This window comes from Schistocerca gregaria, chromosome 2, assembly GCF_023897955.1.
Source record: "Schistocerca gregaria isolate iqSchGreg1 chromosome 2, iqSchGreg1.2, whole genome shotgun sequence".
Lineage (NCBI taxonomy): Eukaryota > Metazoa > Arthropoda > Insecta > Orthoptera > Acrididae > Schistocerca > Schistocerca gregaria.
In genome coordinates this window covers 308787539-308803131 of record NC_064921.1, presented here as the reverse complement: position 1 = coordinate 308803131, position 15593 = coordinate 308787539, and the positions used below count along the sequence as shown (strand labels likewise).

General features: G+C 39.8%; 1 protein-coding gene across 1 annotated transcript; it reads left to right on the top strand.

The window, feature by feature from the left end:
* The first annotated feature begins 2551 nt into the window (after positions 1–2551).
* On the top strand, positions 2552–4573 carry LOC126335758 (ankyrin-3-like). Its single transcript, XM_049999216.1, has one exon. The coding sequence runs from the start codon at positions 2552–2554 to the stop codon at positions 4571–4573; it is 2022 nt and encodes a 673-aa protein (XP_049855173.1).
* The last annotated feature ends 11020 nt before the right edge of the window (positions 4574–15593 follow it).

The following is a 15593-nucleotide window of genomic DNA, read 5'->3' as shown; positions in this document are numbered from 1 at the left end:
CATATTACACGGCCTATAGTCATCAAGTGTTTGGTAACGAGAGCACATAGCGACTTTCAATACCTTTAAACGTAATTTCAAGCCTTTTCTAAACATATCTCGCTTACATTTTCAACGTCAAATATCTAACACATTACCTCATTTGTAATCAAATTTTGAAGCTATTTTGTACATGGGAATTAAATTATCTACGAAATTGGGATCTTACTGGTAAAAACTAGACTGAACAAGCAAGCAGCTGACTTAAACGCTTTTCGCACACCATATTTGTTCACACGAACACATTTCAGTTCACAAGAACAATTTGCTTGCGCAGATATGATTTGCGCCCACATATTTGAGCAGTTTTGCTCAAGCTACCAACTCTTTGACTTTCAGGCTTGCGCACGTTTGGTATCTACGCACATTTCCGATCCGCGCGAAAACGATCAAACATTTTGTGAAACTTAATTATGCTTGACAAATATTTGACCGTGTGCGGTGCAGTTTGTCATGTTTGTCAAGCATTTTTGACGCGTTTGTGATAAATTTTGATTGACAGAAAGTTTGACAAGATAGAAGACGTTGTTTGTGTCGACGTTTCGTCACATACGTTTAGTGAAAATTGTTTTTTTGCAGTTTATCTCACTGTATAGTGAGTTTCCACTTCTATGAAGGACACAATCAAGTATAAAAACAAAACAGCACTGACAGTTACCAAAATAGTAGAGGTACCACACCCCTCCCGCAGGAGGTTCGAGTCATCCCTCGGGCATGGGTGTGTGTGTTGTCGTTAGCGTAGTTTAAGTAGTGTAAGTCTAGGGACCGATGACCTAAGCAGTTTGGTCCCTTAGGAATTCACACACATTTGAACATTTGAGAAGTACCACATGTTTCCCAGCCAAATACTATGCATGAAATGATTGTGAACAAAATACTTTACGCGTACGTTGGCATACATGCCGAGTGGAGTGAAATAAAAGAAGTCGAACTTCCCCCTTTCCTCAACGGTCGATGTGGACTATATTTTCCACGTTGCTGTATTTTAATCACTTGTCATTAGAGGACCAAGTACAAGAGAATATATTATTTTCGATTACTTGTGTCTTTCTTTTCATCGTGGGTGTAAAGTAACGCTAAAAAAGTTGTTAAACGTTTCACTGTCCATCCGCAGAAAGTTGATGTAATCATCAGATTCTGAGTGAAACATCTCCATAAGGCAGATGTTTCCAGTTGTATATTTCTCATTTTAAACCAGTCCCTGAACCAGCTTCTTGTTTCCTTCTTCTTTAAACGCGCTGCCAGAGGCAATGCTGGAAATGCGTCATCTGCGTTTGTAGCCATTCTCACTAGCGCCAAAATAAAGCATACGCGGAAAGTGTATGCTTCAAAAGTAAGGTTAAACTGACAAGCTTTTTTAGTACGTGTACGTGATTCTTTGATACATCCTGGCTAGATAAGAGCGAATTTGACAGGCAAGTCTGTTCTTTTAGGACGGACGTAATGAGTTTTAAAAAGCTGCATGTCGCATTCGTAGAAAGCTGACTTAATCATAGGGTTCTGAGAGTAATATTTTACTTAGCATATTTTCATGGGTACATTTCAAGCAATTCCCTGGACCAGCCTTTTTTCGTCTCCTTTAAACACACTGCCGAAGTCAGTCCCAGGTCTGCTTTGTCTGCGTTTTTCTCGATACTCTCAAAATACACACGAACTTGAATAGCGTCTGCTTCAAAGTGATGTTAAACTGATATATTTTTTTTGAACGTATACAGAATTGCTTGGCAAATCTGTTGCTCGATAAGGGCGATTTTGTAGAACACGTTTGATCGTTTACGGGTATCTTTACTACGTGTATGAGTTGTGATGAGCACTTTCAGACCGTTGCATGTGGACCAACTTTTAATTATCAGTTAAAATGATTAGTGGAGTAAGCAGCACCGCTGCTGCATTATGGTGGGACAAGCACGAGACCCCAGCCGACAGTTGGCAAGCTTCCTGCAGTTGGCGCGCACTGGTTTCAAGGGCGTACATAAATCGTTCGTTATAACAGTCACATTTCACGTACGAATTACTGTTCCCTTCGCATTTACCAATAATTAACATGCATATAGTTGTTAATCGCAAGAAGTAGGTAACTCTTTAAGGTCGATGTACGTGTTGACGTCACTAATGGGATTCACATGGTACACATTTTGTAAGGAGTCGATATGTCCACAGTAGCGTTCGTATTTGAATGGGCTTGTGTAAGGACCGGAGTTTGACTTATTCTGGTGTATAGTGTTGCTATTTCAGTGAGACTGTTCAAAAATCGTACAGTAGAATCAGCCATTTTCGTAGATAATATTTTTGTCACATCTGTATTACCAACATGGATTAATGTTTCAGATGTTGGAGCACCTGGATTGTGCATTATTTGAGAGCTTGCTTTACTTTATCGAATCGCAAGCAGTTGCCTTACAGGGACGAATGGCAACAATTCAATGTGAGAGTGTCATTCAGAAGTAGGTGTGCAAACGTGTGTCTGCGCGGCTTTTCTCTGTGTTTGTGTCCGCGATATATTTTGTGAACCATGTACGCGAACAACACCATAAGAGAATTCCACTCTGCGGTAAGAGCCGGCAACTTCCAAGATGTGATGGATATGCTGACGAAAGGAGCAGACGTCGAAGCAGCAGACATTTTCAAGGTACGAGCGCTACACATTGCTGCGGAGCAAGGACATTTGGACATTCTTAAAGAGCTTATCGCTCGGGGCTGTAAAGTAAATGCACAGGCGTCTTGCTCTACTCCGTTGTTAAAGGAACTGGAGCGGGGAATGACGCCGTTACATTTAGCAACTAGACATGCGGACCCAATGATCACGCTCACATTGATCAGTGCAGGCGCTAATGTGAACGCTAAAAGTAGCTCCAAAGTGTCCCCACTGCACCTTGCGGCACAGCACGGCCATTTGCCCGTGGTGAAGGCTCTAGTTACTGCGAATGCAGACGTGAACGCCGAGAACAACATAAAAGTCACCCCACTATTTTTCGCTGTAGCGCAGAATTTTGAAGATGTGGCCGAATTTCTTGTACAAAGCCGTGCTCGTGTAAATGCTAGAAATGCAGAGCGTGTAACACCATTGCATTTCGCAGCAGAAAGGGGGAAATTAAACATAACAAAGCTGCTGATCCAGAACAAGGCCGCGATTAATTCAGAGACTCTGGAAGGCTTCACTCCGCTACATGTGGCCATACAAAACAGACAGGCCGCAGTGAGCCAGTTTTTGATCAACAGTGGAGCAGATGTGAATGCGAGAGATAACGAGAGGTGGACTCCTTTGCATAATGCAGCATACAGTGGATACCCAGCGGAAACCGCTAGACTTTTGATTGCGAAAGGTGCTAGTGTGAATGCAAGAGACAAGATTGGAAGAACACCCTTGCACTTTGCTGCAGAGAACAATTTTACCGATGTAGTTACCATCCTCATCAAGAACAAAGCTGACGTGAATGTCACTGACAATCGAAGGTGGACACCATTGCATTGCGCCGCTTACGAGGGTCATTATGATACTATAAAAATTCTAATCGCTAGTGGTGCTGAAATTGATCCGAGGACAGAAAAGCAGACAACACCATTGCATTTCGCAGCGGACTACTGGCACGTCGAAGCAGTGAAATACCTTTTGGCAGAAGGAGCAGCAGTTAACGCAGCTGACAACACAGACTGGACGCCTCTTCACTTTGCAGCTGATGAGCGTTCCACCCAAATCCCTCCGAAAAGGTCGGGACACTCAGGTACACAGGCGCCGGATTCGAAACTAAACACTATGAAAGCTCTCATTGAAAACGGAGCAGATATAAATGCAAAGGGAAGCAACGGCGAAACAGCTCTGCATGTAGCTGTAGAGTATGGCGATCCAGTAGTTGCTAGGTACCTATTAGAGAATGGTGCATACTACAACGCAATTACGCAATCTTTGTTTTGTACCATAACAGCATCAGACATTGCTGCGGTAAAAAGAGACGAGAATGTAAAGGCTTTATTCCGTGCTACAGAGAACCTGTTTGAAGCTGTGAAAAGAGCCAAGTGTGCTGAAATTGAAAAATGTTTTCAAGAAGGGGCATCAGTCAACAGCAGAAGTATCCAGTATGAAACACCGCTTATATATGCATCTTGGAAAGGAAATTTAGCCGTTGTTAATGTTTTGCTTAAAAATGGAGCGGGTATTAATTTCAGCAATAGTAATGGCATTACTGCTCTGCATTATGCAGCAAAATTTGGGCATCATGAAATATTGTGCACCTTATTGCAACATGGTGCAGAATACAATGCAAAAACCAAAACAGGCGGAAAAACACCACTACATTTCGCTCAAGAAGGAGGACAAAAAGAAGTCACAGAGACTCTAATCCTAATTGAAAGCATGTTTAGTAGAATAGGCAAAAATGATAACACAGTGCTGAAAGAGTTAAATGAATTAAAGGATATAAAGTATGCTGAATTTCTTGCAATAAAAAACTGCAAAAATGTAAATAAAGAAACTCTATCACAAATAGCTTCAAAAAATGGATATGATGAACTTTGTAAATTGTTTTCTGATTTGTAATGGTGTACTACTTGTTTATTACTCATTTGTGTCAGTGAATGGTTTTGATTAGAGTAAGGTGTAGTTATATTGCATGCTACTGATTTTCTGAGATTTTATACACTGGAAAATTATATTTTAGAGTTTTTGTAACCTGCAAAGTAGACATCTTTAGCAGTTTCATGGAAGACAAAATTGCTTCACAGTGTAATGGCAATCTATGTACATTCAAGATGTTTAAATTGTTATCTTTTACTTCATTCTATTGCTGGTTAACTGACAAACATAAAATAAACATTTGCACATCTGGCATTGCTTACCAGATGGCTTGAATACTCCTCTGAATCAGTGCTTATGTTACTGTTTGCTACCAAGAATTATCTAATTTAAAGCATTTCAGAAGTTCACAATCTTCACTTTTGTGTAAATTTTCATTATGTGAGTTTTTGTTAGTGAACTGATACCATCTTGTGTGTTACTTCCATAACAATCTTGTCTGTTATTACTGTACATATTTCATAATCTCTCTCACTACACTCTTGGAAGCATGTGAAAACAATCAGTAACTTAACTACTGGTAATTATTTGAATCCTCACAAGGCTTATAATTTTCTTAACAATGCATCAGTTACTCACTCCATTAACTGAGAAAAACAAGCTCGTGATAAGTTTCATACTGGAGACGTATTGTAAAATAATAAAAATACATTCCGTGTATTGAAATAACAATGTGAAGGAGATGTATAGATGAAGGCTATACTGCAGCTGCTATTTATAAGCCATATGGATCTCAGTGTACTCATTTTTGTAATAATTCAGTAAAGACTTTCAATAATTGTTGTAAAATTTCCATAACTTGCATGTTTTTATAATCTGAGAGGAATCCGTTTCAAGTAGGAACACTGTAGCCTTCATACTAGGTTAAAGCTATTACCTTTTCGTAACAGTGAAGGCTGGTGGGTATCACACCATAAAATCAACTAAACATGTCAGATGTTTTAAATAATAAATAATAAGTAATCCCCTTTATATAAAAAAATGTTGTAAATGTATTGTAACAAGAGCCAGTCAATAGAAAAATGAATTTGTATTTTGCTTATGCATGTTGGTAATATGTATATGCTTTACTATCAGTTACTTGCATTTGCAAAACCTGGTCACAGATTTGGAGCCATTTTTGTTTCACCATCTATTGTTGTGTGTGCAGTGCTTACAGTACTTTTATAATAAAATATAAAAATTGCAAATAACATCTAAGTAACTTTCTTGGACATAGAGAATGTGTACCATAAACAACTAGTTACATAAAAAATAGGGGCATTGTTCACAGTTGTACAATTTAGAGTCATGATTCAGGTACATATAGCAGCAGTATTGATTAAAACTGGGAGTGATCATAAATGCTGGACACAAATGGAAACTTACTGTTAATCCAAATATTTTTCATTTATGTTTGAATTTAAGTAAGTCTCATGCTAGTGAAAGCTTCAAATTTGCACTACAGCATTAGTTCTTAATTGTGGTTCCAGTACATAGAAACTATAAATGATGAGGAAAATTGTTTAACAGTAATGGGGTCTGGCAAAAAGCCTTTAGATGAATAGTTTATTCATTTAATTGTTTGCATAGAGGCAACAAAAATGACTATTGCCAACGCCAGTGTTGTTTACATAATTATGAAGATGTTCATTAAAGTCCAAACAAAACAAATAGTTGATATAAATCAGCAAGACTATTATAATACAAGCACACAAAGGGAATGTGGTATCACAGAAGTAGGTATACAACTAAAATATTTCTGATACAAACTATTAGATTATTTGTTTTCAACTTAGAATTCAGACAGACAGTACAAACATTTCTTTGCCAGGAATAATTTGAGTTTCGTTTTAAAGATTTTTCCATCATAGGCACCTAAGTCTTTTGGCAATTTGTTAAACCAAATTTGACCACTGATGTATGGGCTGCAATCTGTTATTTTTAACTTTGTTCTTTGCCCAAGGTATCGATTTTTATTTCTAGAGTTGTGGTCACGTATGTCGCTTCTTCTTGACAATTTACAAAAAGTAAAATTACCTTATATAAATATAGGGAATACACTGTAAGGTACTTCTGTTGCACAAAAATCTCTCTTAACAGAATCATTATGACCCTGATCATGCATTATTCTAATGGCCTTCTTCCGCAACAACATTAATCAGTTGAGGTGTGTATCAGCAGCACAGCCCCGAAGTTCGATACCATAATATAGTAAACGATATATTGTTCCATAGTAAGCAGTTTGAATAGTAGGGTTTGTAACTATTTTTGCAAGATGACTGTGTAGGTATAATCCACTGCTAATCTTTCCACACACAAAGTTAATATGATTTGACCACTGCAAGTTTTCGTGTAAATATAGGCCCAAGAAATTTGCAGCTATTAGTGTATGCTGCATCAATTCCATATACATTATTTATAGAGAGATGATGAGAGTTAACAGTCTTGAATGATAATAATTGTGATTTATTAACATTGGCCTTACACTCTTGTTCTTGAAAATACTTAAGTATAGTTATTACTCCATCTGTTGCAGAAGATGTAAGTTCACAGGTATTTTTGCCAAAAAACAACAGAGATGTGTCATCTGCGGAGCTCACTATTATGGAATTTTGTGGCTGGGTGACATCATTCACATAGACTAAAAAAAGAAAGTGGCCAAGAATAGATCCCTAGGGGCTCCTTGTTTGACAGTTTCATTAGAAGACTGGGTGGTTGCGACTCTGTCATTAATTTGGTATGTAAGCTTTGTGCACTGCTTCCGGTTTGTCAAGTAGTTGGTTAGCAGTAGTACAGCTGAATCTTTTAAGCCATGTGCCTGAAGTTTCTTTATTAACAAGTCATGTTTAACTGAATCAAATGCCTTGGTAAGATCAAGGAATATGGCTGTTGCCAAATTTCCTTCATTTAGTGCATGATTACTATGATAGTGCTGTGGTTTTCCCTGAAACCATGTTGTGTTTCAGTGAGTAGGCTATTTGTTGTGAAGTAGTCACCGAGTTGTGAAAGCAAAACACGTGTTGTTGTGGTCTTCAGTCCTGAGACTGGTTTGATGCAGCACACCATGCTACTCTATTCTGTGCAAGCTGTTTCATCTCCCAGTACGTACTGGAGGCCACATCCTTCTGAATATATTTAGTGTATTCATCTCTTGGTCTCCCTCTAAGATTTTTACCCTCCACGTTGCCCTCCAATACTAAATTGCTGATCGCTTGATGCCTCAAAACATGTCCTACCAACCGATCCTTTCTTCTAGTCAAGTTGTGCCACAAACTCCTCTTCTCTCCAATTCTGTTCAATACCTTCTCATTAGTTATGTGATCTACCCATCTAATCTTCAGCATTCTTCTGTAGCACCACATTTCGAAAGCTTCTATTCTCTTCTTGTCCAAACTATTTATTGTCCATGTTTCACTTCCATACATGGCTACACTCCATACAAATACTTTCAGAAATGACTTCCTGACACTTAAATCTATCCTCGATGTTAGCAAATTTCTCTTCTTCAGAAATGCTTTTCTTGCCATTGCCAGTCTACATTTTATATCCTCTCTACTTCGACCATCATCAGTTATTTTGCTCCCCAAATAACAAAACTACTTTACTATTTTAAGTGTCTCATTTCCTAATTTAATTCCCTCAGCATCACACGAGTTAACTTGACTACATTCCATTATCCTCGTTTTGTTTTTGTTGATGTTCATCTTATACCCTCCTTTCAAGACACTGTCCATTCCGTTCAACTGCTCTTCCAAGTTCTTTGCTGTCTCTGACACAATTACGATGTCATCGGCGAACCTCAAAGTTTTTATTTCTTCTCCCTGGATTTTAATACCTACTCCAGATTTTCCTTTTGTTTTCTTTACTGCTTGCTCAAGATACACATTGAATAACATCGGGGATAGGCTACAACCCTGTCTCACTCCCTTCCCAACCACTGCTTTCCTGTCATGTCCCTCTGCTCTTGTAACTGCCGTCTGGTTTACGTACAAATTGTAAATAGCCTTTCGCTCCCTGTATTTTACTCCTGCCACCTTCAGAGTATTCCGGTACACATTGTCAAAAGCTTTTTCTAAGTCTACAAATGCTAGAAACGTAGGTTTGCCTTTTCTTATCTAGCTTCTAAGATAAGTTGTAGGGTCAGTATTGCCTCACGTGTTCCAATATTTCTACGGAATCAAAAATGATCTTCCCTGAGGTTGGCTTATACCAGTTTTTTCCATTTGTCTGTAAAGAATTCATGTTAATATTTTGCAGCCGTGACTTATTAAACGGATAATTCGGTAATTTTCACATCTGTCAGCACCCGCTTTATTTGTGATTGTAATTATTATATTCTTCTAGAAGTTTGAGGGTATTTCGCCTATCCCTTACATTTTGCTCACTAGATGGCAGAGTTTTGTCAGGACTTGCTCTCCCAAGGCTGTCAGTAGTTCTAATGGAATGTTGTCTACTCCCGGGGCCTTGTTTCGACTTAGGTCTTTCAGTGCTCTTTAAAAGTCTTCACGCATGATCATATCTCCCATTTCATTTTCATCTACATCATCTTCCATTTCCAATATTGTCCTCAAGAACATCGCCCTTGTATAGACCCTCTATATACTCCTTCCACCTTCCTGCTTTCCCTTCTTTGCTTAGAACTGGGTCTCCATCTCAGCTCTTGATATCCATACAAGTGGTTCTCTTCTCTCCAAATGTGTCTATAATTTTCCTGTAGGCACTATATATCTTACCCATAGTGAGATAAGCCTCTACATCCTTACATTTGTCCTCTAGCCATCACTGCTTAGCCATTTTGCACTTCCTGTCAATCTCATTTTTGAGACATTTGTATTCCTTCACGACTGCTTCATTTACTGCATTTTTATATTTTCTCCTTTCATCAATTAAATTCAATACTTCTTCTGTTACCCAAGGATTTCTACTAACCCTCGTCTTTTTACCTACTTGATCCTCTGCTGCCTTCACTACTTCATCCCTCAAAGCTACTCATTCTTCTTCTACTGTATTTCTTTCCACCATTCCTGTCAATTGTTCCATTATGCTCTCCCTGACACTCTGTACAACCTCTGGTTTAGTCAGTTTATCCAGGTCCCATCTCCTTAAATTCCCACCTATTTGCAGTTTCTTCAGTTTTAATCTACAGTTAATAACCAATAGACTGTGGTCAAAGTCCACATCTGCCCCTGGAAATGTCTTACAATTTAAAATCTGGTTCCTAAATCTCTGTCTTACCATTAAATAATCTATCTGAAACCTTTCAGTATCTCCAGGCTGCTTCCATGTATACAACATTCTTTTATGATTCTTGAACCAAGTGTTAGCTATGATTAAGTTATGCTCTGTGCAAAATTCTACCAGGCAGCTTCCTCTTTCATTTCTTACCACCAATCCATATTCACCTACTACGTTTCCTTCTCTTCCTTTTCCCACTATCGAATTTCAGTCACCCATGTCTATTAAAATTTCTTCAGTTTCTTCGTCATCTGTGGAGTTAGTTGGCATATAAACGTGTACTACTGTGATGGGCATGGGCTTCGTAACTATCTCGGCCACAATGAGGCATTCCTTATTAAACCTACTCCTGCGTTACTTCTATTTAGTTTGTATTTATAAGCCTGTATTCACCTGACCAAAAGTCTTGTTCCTCCTGCCACCGAACTTCGCTAATTCCCACTATATCTAACTTTAACCTATCCATTTCCCTTTTTAAATTTTCTAAACACCTGTCCGATTAAGGGATCTGACATTCCACTCTCTGATCCGTAGAACGCATTTTCTTTCTCCTGATAATGATGTCCTCTTGAGGAATCCCTGCCCGGGCATCCGAATGGGGGACTATTTTACCTCCTGAATATTTTACTTAAGAGGAAGCCATCATCACTTAACGATACAGTAAAGCTGCATGCCCTCAGGAATAATTACGGCTGTAGTTTACCCTTTCTTCCAGCCGTTCGCAGTACCATCACAGCAAGGCCATTTTGGTTAGTGTTACAAGGCCAGATCAGTCAATCATCCAGACTGTTGCCCCTGCAACTACTGAAAAGGCTGCTGCCCCTCTTCAGGAACCACACGTTTGTCGGGCTTCTCAACAGGTACCCCGCCTACAGTGCAGCTATCTGTATCACTGAGGCACGCAAGCCTCCCCACCAACTGCAAGGTCTATGGTTCATTGGAGGTGGGGGGGGGGGGGGGGGGGGGAGCAAAACATATTAAAAGATTTTGTTAAATATGGGGTTTAATGATATTGGCCTGAAGTTTTCAACCTGTTTTTTTAGATCCTTTCTTATATACTGGTTTTAATGAGTCTGGGAAGGTGTTTTCCTTAATACAATAGTTAATGAGATTGGTAATAGGTTTAACTAATTCCTTGTGGCACTTTTTAACTAGGGCTCTTGATATCCCATCCAGCTGAGTGCTTGATCTTTAATATGCAGGTTATTCGACTTATTTCATGTTCACTCAGTTCTGATTTCAAAGTTTGTATATTGGATTGAGCAAATGTTTATCGTGCTGTTGTGGTCATCAGGTTGAGTTGGAGCACCTTTTTCCTATGCCTTAAACATTTTCTTGTTACAGTACTTTTCCTTAAGGATGATAACCTCTTTTGATTTATAAAGAAAGAAGAGGTCATGAACATTCTGCTTGAGTTTAATCAAACTACTCGGTAGTTTCAGCTTTGGTTTCTTTCTATGTAGTAGAGTCCTTTTTACATTTTTAACTGGTCAACAATGATTAAAATGTCTCGAAATTGTTTCATACATTTGATCCCATTTATTGTTCGAGCCTTTTACCTCATAAACACAGTTCCATTCCACATTGGTTAGTTTATGTTTAAGGCAATTTCTATTGTCATTGTTCAAGATTCGTTTCTGTTCCGTGACATTTGTTTCTTCTGCTGTGTTTACACCCATGTACTCAACACACTGACAATAGTGGTCAGAGTAGTGAAATTCTATATTTCTGTGACAACATAGAGTATGATAAGCTTGAAACCCTATGAGGTGCTAATAATATATGGATTTGTTGTCCATTTTTACAACACAGCATTAAAAATTATTGGTTTCCTATGGCATGTGAACATTTATGTCTACTCCTGGTTGCTACCGTATACAGTAGTCTCAAAAAAATTATAGTATCAAGCAAGTAACAAGGTCCTTATAAGGACCTCCTTGCCATCCCTGTCCCCTCCCCCCTTTCCCTCAGCCCTCTTCTATTTTCTGTGTGTTTTATGTAAGCTAAATTTAACATTGTAAAATTAGGAGGAAATTCATAACTTTGGAAAGAGGAGAAAAACTGTTTCCTCAACTACTGTTTACCTCGTATTGGTAGCTTTCATTTAGAAATCAAAGATTAATAGTTATCAACATCTGTAATCATAGAAGCATAATCGAGTGACCTTTGCTACTCATTGTGTCACCAATGCAAGTTTTCAGTTGTCGAGTCTCAATGACGATGTAATTTGTAGGAAGTGGGAATAATATCACAAGTTTTTAATTTCTTATTAATGGGTAGAGATTCCAAATTTTGTCCATTATGTCTGATAAGGCGTGGTTGGAGATAGGGCATGGTTGAAGACCTGTGCACCTAATGAAAGCCATCCCAAGTTTTGATTCTTGGCAAAGTCTACATTGATATTAATCTTGTGTCTTGCTGGGTAGAGTTGGCACTACATCTGCACACACAATTCACTTAAGTTCCGGATGGGTGGCACGAGGGGGGGGAGGCATGAGCTCCGACACCACATTCTGTAACATCCCAGGTATGTTCAATCAGTTTCAGATCTGGTGATTTGAGGAATCAGCGTATCATTTGGAACTCGACACTGTGTTCCTCAAACCACTGAGCCACACTCCTGGTCTCGTACATGGTGCATTATCTTAGTGAAAATGCTGTTGCTGTCAGGAAACATGATCATCATGAAGGGTTCTATGTGGTCTGCAACTAGTTACAATACGCCTTAGCTGTCATTGTGCCTTGCACAAACTCCAGTGAGCACATAGATGCTCATGTGAACGTTCCCCAGAGCATAGTGGAGCCACCACCAGTGTGTTTCCATCCTACAGTACAAGTCTCAAGGAACTGTTCCTCTGGAAGATGACGGTTTCGCACCCTCCCATTGACATGATGAAGCAGGTATCAGGATTCATCAGGCCTTGCAGTTATCTGCACTGCACCAATGTCCAGTGCAGATGGTCACGTGCGCGTTTCAGTCGTAGTTGTCGATGTTGTGTAATTAACATTGGCACATGCAAGAGTCGTCAGCTGTGAGAGTCCACTGTGCACTGTTTGGTGCACTGTGTGTTCAGACACATCTGTACTGTGCCCAGCATTAAAGTGTGATGTTAGTTTCACCCAGATACCCCTTGCCCTGTTTTACCAGTCTGCCCAGCCTGTAACATCTGATATCTGTAATGAGGGGTGTCCACCCAACCCTGTGACATCTGGACATGCCTTTACTTTGGTTTTGTTATTTGTTGAAGAAACTCACCACAGTACTCCTTGAATACCAAACAAGTTGTGCATTTTCCGAAGTGCTCATGCCTCCGGAGCATGACAATTGGTGCTAGGTCAAACTCGGATAGATTGCAGGCCTTCCCCATTCTACTCATGACAGTTCACTCACTGATACCACATGCAGTGTGTGTGTGTCTGACTAACAGTCATTCCTCTCCAGGTGCTGCTGCTATCACCAGGATGGGTGTACATCGATAGTAAGTTGGTGGTCAGATCGGTGGTCATAATGTTCTGGCCGATCAGTGTATTTATCATAAGTGACTGCTGTGGACATGTTTGACCATAAGTGTAAATGTAATATATATACACATCCGTCCACATCAAACCCACCAACAAGCAACAGTACCTCCATTATGACAGCTGCCACCCATTCCATATCAAACGGTCCCTTCCCTACAGCCTAGGCCTTCATGGCAAACGAATCTGCTCCAGTCCTGAATCCCTGAACAATTACACCAACAACCTGAAAACAGCTTTCACATCCCGCAACTACCCTCCCGACCTGGTACAGAAGCAAATAGCCAGAGCCACTTCCTCATCCCCTCAAACCCAGAACCTCTCACAGAAGAACCGCAAAAGTGTCCCACTTGTGACTTCCCGGGACTGGATCAGACTCTGAATGTGGCTCTCCAGCAGGGATACGACTTCCTAAAATCCTGCCCTGAAATGAGATCCATTATTCATGAAATCCTCCCCACTCCACCAAGAGTGTCTTTCCGCCGTCCACCTAAGCTTCGTAACATCTTGGTTCATTACTATGAATTCCCCAAACCACCTTCCCTACCCTCTGGCTCCTACCCTTGTAACTGCCCCCGGTGTAAAACCTGTCCTATGCACCCTCCCACCACCATCTACTCCAGTCCTGTAACCCGGAAGGTGTACACGATCAAAGGCAGAGCCACTTGTGAAAGCACCCACGTGATTTACCAACTGACCTGCCTACACTGTGACGCTTTCTATGTGGGAATGACCAGCAACAAACTGTCCATTCGCATGAATGGACACAAGTAGACAGTGTTTATTGGTAATGAGGATCACCCTGTGGCTAAATATGCCTTGGTGCACGGCCAGCACATCTTGGCGCAGTGTTACACCGTCCGGGTTATGTGGATACTTCCCACCAACACCAACCTATCCGAACTCCGGAGCTGGGAACTTGCCCTTCAATATATCCTCTCTTCTTGTTATCCACCAGGTCTCAATCTCCACTAATTTCAAGTTGCCGTCACTCATACCTCACTTGTCATTCAACATCATCTTAGCCTCTGCACTTCCGCCTCGACTGACATCTCTGCCCAAACTCTTTGCCTTTAAATATGTCTGCTTGTGTCTGTGTATGTGCAAATGGATATGTGTGTGTGTGTGCAAGTGTACACCTGTCCTTTTTCCCCCCTGAGGTAAGTCTTTCCGCTCTCGGGATTGGAATGACTCCTTACCCTCTCCCTTAAAACCCACATCCTTTCGTCTTTCCCTCTCCTTCCCTCTTCCCGAAGAAGCAACCGTCGGTTGCGAAAGCTAGAAATTCTGTGTGTGTGTGTTTGTGTGTTTTATTTATTGTGCCTGTCTACCAGCACTTTCCCACTTGGTAAGTCTTGGAATCTTTTAAAATGAATGACTTGATGCTGTTAGGAAGGTGACTGTATTATTGTGTTCCACTATGAAGAACACTTCTGTGATAGTATATCCTGTCATGGGGGCCATTAAAGTTATTGCAGTTTCTTGTGCTCTGATCCATGCAGTGCTGTTTTGCATATATGCATTGGAAATTTTGAAGTAAACCTTAAAAAGACAGTTGTTCCGTATATTTGCACGGGTATTGAATGTTCAGTATCTTTGGTGTAGGGGAAAGAGGATGACATGCACCTTGTCTTATTATGTTGAATATAATTCCAAGAGCTCATTTTTTGGTTTTGAGTATGGTTTGGCTGCAGGGTCTATTCCTTGAGACTACAAAGGATGAAAGTATGAAAAATAAATGAATACTCCTTTCTTCAAATCAGAATTGTTGAGATACACTGCTCAGTGCATGCATGCTGAACTGAGGTTTGTGATTAATGCATCTACATTGTGACACCATTTTAGTATTAATCACATAATTTTACACAACATGTGAATGATCTTTAATGTTAGTTTTTGATGGCAGTGCATAAGTTTTGTTATTACAGAATTGTGTAATATGTCTCTTCGTGAGATTAGGGCTGTAACTGTTTGCTGTAAATCATAAGTAGGCTTATTTAGATATTGGCTGTTTTCTGTGTTAAGTTATGTTGATTTTGGGGTCTTGATTACTTGCTTGTCATCAAACACAGCAGTTTCTGAATGGTCATTTGAAGTTATTAGAGAGTCATTTATATAAAGTTTGACCAGAAGCAGACCCGGCATTGACTCTTAAGATATTCTATATTTTATTTTCTGCATTTCCAAAATAAGTTTTATTTCTTAGGTGCAGTTTTATGAATGTGACCTGAATTCTGTTTTGCAGGTA

What these genes read in the sequence shown, in the direction of transcription:
- LOC126335758 (XM_049999216.1), top strand. Translation starts at nt 2,552, where the DNA reads ATGTACGCGAACAACACCATAAGAGAATTCCACTCTGCGGTAAGAGCC.